At 40.2% G+C, this 7,500-nt stretch overlaps 1 protein-coding gene across 6 annotated transcripts in view; it reads right to left on the bottom strand.

Annotated features, from left to right (window-relative positions):
* Positions 1-7,500, bottom strand: part of LOC122247129 (procollagen C-endopeptidase enhancer 1-like) — a 64,725-nt gene that overhangs the window by 39,465 nt on the left and 17,760 nt on the right. For all 6 annotated transcript variants that reach the window (XM_086545064.1, XM_086545069.1, XM_086545065.1 and 3 more), the window contains exon 3: positions 1,559-1,776. In XM_086545064.1, coding sequence (XP_086401190.1) covers positions 1,559-1,776 — 218 coding nt within the window. The remainder of the gene's footprint in view (positions 1-1,558; positions 1,777-7,500) is intronic.

Below are 7,500 nucleotides of genomic sequence, written 5' to 3' on the forward strand. Positions count from 1 at the left end.
AGAAAGATATACATGTATAGGTTCAACAAAGAAAGATATACATGTATAGGTTCAACAAAGAAAGATATACATGTATAGGTTCAACAAAGAAAGATTTACATGTATAGGTTCAACAAAGAAAGATATACATGTATAGGTTCAACAAAGAAAGATATACATGTATAGGTTCAACAAAGAAAGATATACATGTATAGGTTCAACAAAGAAAGATATACATGTATAGGTTCAACAAAAAAAGATATACATGTATAGGTACAATGAATTTATGATGATTACAGTTATGTGTGAGATAAGGTGTTAGTTGATATATGATAAAACAAGGGAAAGTTCTTATATTGTTACATCTTACCTCTTTACTCTTCCCCTACCCCCTACCTGAACCTTATCTTCCCCCCTCTCCACATTGACTCCATTTTCCTTGGCGTCCCCTGCTTGTTTAAGTGGAGGGCGGGGGTCTGGGGGAGGGAGGGGAGAAGGAGAAGTAAGGATGGGAAGGACGGAGAGAGGGAGGGAGGAAGGATGGGAGGGAGGAAGGAGGGGGAGGAAAGGAGGGAGGGAGGGAAGGGTATTATGACTATAGATAATTGATCGTGACGAAGTAACAGCTCATCACCTCTCGCTGTCGTCACCCCCTTCTCCTCCTACCCCCTCCCCTCCCCTTCCTTTCCTTTCTTTTCCTTCCCTCCCCTCCTCCATCCCCCATCAAATCTCCACCTATCCCTCCCCTAACCCATCATCTCCCCTCCGCCCCTCCCTCCCCCCCCCCCTTCCCCTAATTCACCCCTTCCTCCCTAACCCCTTCCCTAACACGTATGCCTTCACAGGTCGTCAGTTTAATGAGTCCTTAAAATAGATCCTCCCTGGCCACTTTCCTGCTTAATGTCGGTCCGGTGACTTCGGTTCATTTGCCGAAGCTTTTTCTTTTTTTCTTTCTTTCTTTTTTTTTTAAGTGTGGGGTAGGGGCAGGTGGTAGGGGTGGCACGCTTATGTGGTCGTAGTCTTATTTTGCCCATAGTATATTGATATATACTTCTACGCTTAAGTATCTTTACAGATGCAAACATACACGCGCCCCTAGGTCTGTCTTTCTTGAGGTGTAGGAGTGGGTGGGGGGGGAATGAGTATGCAAGTCTTTGGATCAATGTCCAAAGCCCCCGATAAATCTATCAAACAACACCATTAAACGAAAAATCCATTTCACCTTAGATCTCCATCTGCTCATAAAGATGTCACAATTCTGCAGAAGATACGAACAAACGAAACCGAAACCGAAACACGGACTGAAGTCGAATGAATGAGCAAACGAACCAGACAACCCAAAACGAAGTCTAAATATTCGAATGAACCGATCGAAGCACAGACAAAAAGGAACAAAAAATACAAATGAACGAGAAAACAACATGAAAATGAAAAAAAAAAAAAAATCAGATAGCTCCAGACAAGAAAAACTAGCGAAACCTGCTCTGAACCGACTGAAACAAAATTCAACCAAGACACAAACAAACAAACAAACAAACAAACTATAAAGTAAACCGGAACAATAAACACTGGAACTGACCGTAACATAATCGTAGTCTTGCTCAGTGTCGAACTTGAGGAAGGCGGCAGAGAGAACGTGGGCGGGCGGCGCCCTCAGCACCCACGTGCACTTGACCGCCGTCGGGTAGAACTGGAAGCTCGTCCACGCCCCTACATGGGCGTCCCAATTCGCCTCCGGGAACGCCAAGTGGCCGCTGCTGTTGGACGCCGTCAGGTAAAGAGGCCGCCCGTTGCACTCTGACGAAGATAGTAATGCATCTCGATTATTCCTTCCCATAAACATACGTGCATAAATACATGTACGTGAGTGAAATATATGATATATTGGGTTAATGCACGAAGCAACTCATAAGAAGGGTAATAGTCATTTTAATCCTGCAAGGAAAAATGAAATAACATCACATTCGTTATCACAAAAAAACTCACAAAAGAAATATATATATATAATAAGGTAGGTCTAATCCAAAAATATATATACACATCATTATTCCCAGAGCTCGAAGAAATCTGAAACTAGAAAGAGAAATGTCAGCTTTTCAGAGTTTTCCTATTTCATATATGATATTAAAAGTTTGATTTAGTGTTGATTATGCTGCCGGATGCACCAGAGCCACGATGCAAGTAGTGCAACTACTGGGTGTCCGTTGCCATATCTAGACACGTTGCACATACCAATATTCTAAATTTCTTTTCTTAAAGACAAGAGTTTACCAAGGACTTCACAGTTGCATTTGATATTCATATCATATAGCCATTCTTTTTAGCATGAGTGTACATCTACATTTATGTCTCTTTGCGTATTGATATTTCTACATTTACGTTTATGTCTCTTTGCGTATTAATATTTCTACATCTACATTTATGTCTCTTTGCGTATTAATATTTCTACATCTATATTCATGTCTCTTTGCGTATTAATACTTCATAATGCTTTGGCCTTTATATTTCCTACGTAGAATCACCCAATATAGGATGAGAAGAAGCGGTCACCTGATCTTTCATATTCCGACAATGTCACTGTGACGCTAATTCTTGGTAACAGAGGAGAACATGTGAGGGAGGGAAGGGGATGGAAAAGGAGAGGGAGGGAGGGGGGGAGGAGGGGGATGATTGAGGTAGGGAGAGAGGGTGGGGGTAAAGAAAGGGATACGATAGACGGGAGAGAAGAGGTGGATAAGACGGGGAGAGGGTGGGAGAGGAGAAGAAGAGAGAGAGAGGGGGGGGAGTAGGGAGGAAGAGAGGAGGAAGAGAAGCGAGAGAGAAAGGAGAGAGGAAGAGGAGAGAGAGAGAGAGAGAGAGAAAAGGAGAGTGAGAGAAAAGAGAGGAGAGAGAGGAAGGGAAGAGAGAGAGAGAGAGAGAGGAGGGAAGAGGAGGATAGTGGAGAGGAAAGAGAGAGAGGAGGAGGGAGAAAAGAGAGAAAAGAGAGTAAGAGTGAAGAGAGAGAGAGAGAGAGAGAGAGATGAGAGGAGGAGAGAGGAGAGAGAGAGAGGAGGAAAGAGAGCGAGAAGTGAAAGGAAGGAGGAGTGTGGGTTGGGGGGAACGGGTTGGGGAGAGAGAGAGAGAGAGAGAGAGAGAGAGGGAGAGAGAGAGGAGAGAAAGAGAAGAGGGAGGAGAGAGAGAGAGGGGGGGAGAGAGAGAGGAGAGAGAGGAGAGAGAGGAGAGAGGAGAGAGAGGAGAAAGAAGAGGAAGAGACGGAGAGAAGGAGAGGAGGGAGGAGTGGGGGGGGGAGAGAGAGTCAGAGAGAGAGGAGGGGAGAGGTGAGATGAGAGAGAGAGGAGGGGAGAGGGGGGAGGAGAGAGAGGGAGAGAGGAGAGAGAGGGGAGGGAGAGAGGAGAGAGAGAGGAGAGAGAAGAGAGAAGGAGGAGAAGGGAGAGGGAGGAAGAGAGAGAGAAGAGGTGGAGAGGAGAGAGCAGAGAAGGGAGAGGAGAGAGGGAGAGAGAGGGAGAGAGGAAGGGAGGAGGAAGAGGAAGAGAGAGAGAGAGGAGAGAGAAGATGAGGAAGAGAGGAGAGAGAGAGAGAGAGAAAGAGAGAGGGAAGAGAGTAGGGGAGAGGAGGAGGAGAAGAGAGAGGAGAGAGAGATGGAGAGAAGAGAGAGAAGAGGAGAAGAGAGAGAGAGAGAGGAGAGAGAGAGAGAGAGGAGAGAGAAGAAAGAGAAGAGATAGGGAGACGGAGATGAGAAGAGAGATAGAGAGGAGGAAGAGACAGAGATAGAGGAGAGAGAGAAGAGAGGAGAATGAGAAGAGAGAGAGGGGAAAGAAGAAGAAAAGAAAAGAGAAAGAGAAGAGAGAGAGAGAGAGGAGAATGAGAGAGAGAGAGGAGAGATAGAGAAATGGAGAGGAGAGGGACGAGAGGAGGAATTGAGAGAGAGGAGGAAGACGAGAGGAATGGGTAGAGAGGAGAAGAGAGAGAGGAGAGGAGAAGAGAGAAGAGAGAGAAGGAGAGGGGGAGAGAAGAGAGAAGAGAGAAGAAGGAAGAAGTAAAGAAGGGATGTTGAAAAATGAGAAAGAGAGAGAAAGATAGAGACGGAGTGAACGAGGAATAAGATAAAAAGGAAGAAGAGTACGAAAGAGATGATTGAATAGAACGGTTATGGCATGGTAACAGCCTAAATTTAGTTAATCCACAACAACAAGAGACATGAATACACTATACATGAATCTAGCACTAATAACAAGTAGAATTTAAATATAATATAGATAAATCAAAAGCAACACACACAACACACAAACAACACACACACAAAACACACAATCACACACACAACACACAAACAATACACACACAAAATAAATACATAAATTTTATATATATAAATGAAAGATGAAGTAAAAGTGAATGAAACGAGGGAAAAAGAGTGAAATTTATTAGGGAATATAGTGACTATAAACATAAATGGATACACTTTTGGATATGTAACGAGGGGAGGTGGAGATGTGGATACTGATGATGAGTATAGAAGGAAGGAGAGAGAGAGAAGGAAGGAGAGAGAGAGAAGGAAGGAGAGAGAGATGAGAAGGGCAGTTAGAAAGGGAGAAAGAGAGGGAGGGAAGGAGAGACAGAGTGGAGAGAGGAAGAGAAAGAGAGGGACAGGAAGAGAGAGAAACGAGAGAGGAACCGAGAGAGAGAGAGAGAGAGAGAGAGAGAGAGAGAGAGAGAGAGAGAGAGAGAGAGAGAGAGAACGAAAGAGAGAAAGAGAGAACGAGAGAGAAAAAGAAAGAGAAAGAGAGAGAAAAAAAGAAAAAGAAAGAGAGATAATTTAGATAAACAGTTTAATGCGCATGGTTTCTCATTAAATTTAGTAATCTCGCACAAGGTCGATGACTAAGAAGATAAATGAGTGAATACATAAATACATGGAAGACTAGCAGCTTAATGAATCAATGTGATGAATTTAGTGAATAGTTTCGTAGATAAATGGCTAAACGAGCAGACAGATAGACACACACACACACACACACACACACACACACACACACACACACACACACACACACACACACACACACACACACACACACACATATATATATATATATATATATATATATATATATATAAGATAAATGAATAGATATGTAAATAGGTGAATCAACAAATAAACGACGAATTAAAAGACGAATGAGTAAATTAATCATATGTTGGGATTGAATAGCTGTACTCACTTCAAACATAAATAGGATACGACTTTTTATGGAAAATGATCATGATGTGGCGGTGATGGTGATGATGGTCATGGTGATGGTCATGATGATGGTGATGGTGACGATGGCGATGATGACAATAATGATAATTATTAAAATATCTATGATGATAATAGTGATTATAATAATACTAATAAAATGACAATAACAATGACATTGAAGATAAATTGAAGCAACGATGATGGGATGATGGGATGATGAGGATAATAACAACATTACTAATGATGACAATAATAGTAACATGATGATTGATACAAATAAATAAAGAATAATAAAAACAATACAAGAAACATAGAAAAGTTAAGCGAAGCAGAAAGAAGGGCCGGTGGGGAGAGAGAGAGATATAGTAGAGACACATAGAGATATGTAGATAGATATATAAATAGATAGATAGAGAGAGAGAGAAAGAGGAGAAAGGCAGAGAGAGATAGAGAAAGAGGAGAAAGGCAGAGAGAGAGAGAAAGAGGAGAAAGACAAAGAGAGAGAGAGAAAGAGGAGAAAGACAAAGAGAGAGAGAGAGAGAGGAGAAAGACAAAGAGAGAGAGAGAAAGAGGAGAAAGACAGAGAGAGAGAGAAAGAGGAGAAAGACAGAGAGAGAGAGAAAGACAGAGAGAGAGAGAGAGAGAGAGAGAGAGAGAGAGAGAGAGAGAGAGAGAGAGAGAGAAAAGACAGGAGAAACAGCAAAGATCCTATTGCAATGCTCTTCAGCTTTTCCTACAAAGTACACTGTACCGCTTTGGCCATATTGTAAACTGATACGCCCTAAGGCCTTAGAAACATAAGCACAAACTATTCTACATGGACAGCCTTTTTATCCTTCCTGTCTTTCGAGACCAGCTGTTCCCTTTCCAATTGCTTCCATTATTTGGGAGGCTCTGTGACATCCGATTTTACTAAAAGTATCAATAATACATGCAACGACGTTCAGATATTCACCAAGATTAAAATATGTTAAGCCAATTTAACCGCTTCGTTTAAATCGTTCGAAACTTCCTCGAAACATATAACGGATAAACGGTATAACGGATTTCATACGACTCTGCAAATATCACATGACTAGTGGTATCGTATATCAATTTGCATCCCATAATTTACTATCACCGTTTTAGTATAGAGTATAGTTGTTGTTGTTTTAATCAAATAAGTGATAAACAGTCTATGATTGGTCAAGGATCAATTAAGCTTCGTCGTGATTGGTTAACATTCGTGAACTAGTATGCATCACGACCACCAGATGGCTCAAGAGGCCAAGGGACGACCACCTCAGCGAAAATCGGTGTATATCTTTCATTTATAGAGGACTTCGTGTATTTTGTGCAAGTGCGAGTTTCTGCGTATGCTATGTGAAATAAGTTAGAAAATTATTTAACATATTTAGCTAAATATGTAACAGCAAATACATCGTATTACTGTACAGCTGCGCGCCTCGCGACATAAAATCTATGTTACATTTCTATATTTGTAGTCACCATTGCATCCTTCTTAATGTTAATCTTCTTATAGGAATAGTATTAATGGTGATTATAACATTAGCAATAATGACAACAATAAAAATTATACTAACATTTGTAATTGTAATGATGACATTAATTGTAATGATAAGAGCAAATATGATAATGATATTAACAATAGTGATAAGGATTTATCACGATGGTCATAAACGGATAATATTGACAGATAATAGTAATGAAATTATATATACAATGATGATAAAGATATGAATTTGAATGATATAAAGATATTAATATTACCAATGGAAGATGATTAGGGGAGACAGCTATAGTCACAATTAGTAATGCAATTATGATCTGAATCACAATATCAACAAGAATGACGACCATACTAATGATGGTTACAATAATACTGATGGATGAATTATATGAATTATAATAATACTGATGATATATATCTCCATAATGTTAGTAATAATAGATATAATGATCATGTTGATAAGCATAATCATAACTAGTAATAATGATGCTTATTACTGATGACAATAATATATGATACAAATAAGAAATTGAACAAGAAATAACTATAATCTGCATAAGGTTAGTGATAATAGTAATGATAATAATAATGATGATAATCATAATAATAGTAATAATGATAAGTTTTATGATAAAGAGAATGGGAAAACGACTGATTGTGAACGGCAGTCAATTTAAGCAACATCATGCAACACATCCCATCACATGCAACTCAAAAATATGGACATAAAAGGGATTTGTTTACGTTGTCATGGAAACGATTTAATAGC

Source organism: Penaeus japonicus, unplaced genomic scaffold, assembly GCF_977035675.1.
Source record: "Penaeus japonicus unplaced genomic scaffold, GWHDUDI00000001_assembly GWHDUDI00000016, whole genome shotgun sequence".
In the NCBI taxonomy this organism is placed as follows: Eukaryota; Metazoa; Arthropoda; class Malacostraca; order Decapoda; family Penaeidae; genus Penaeus; species Penaeus japonicus.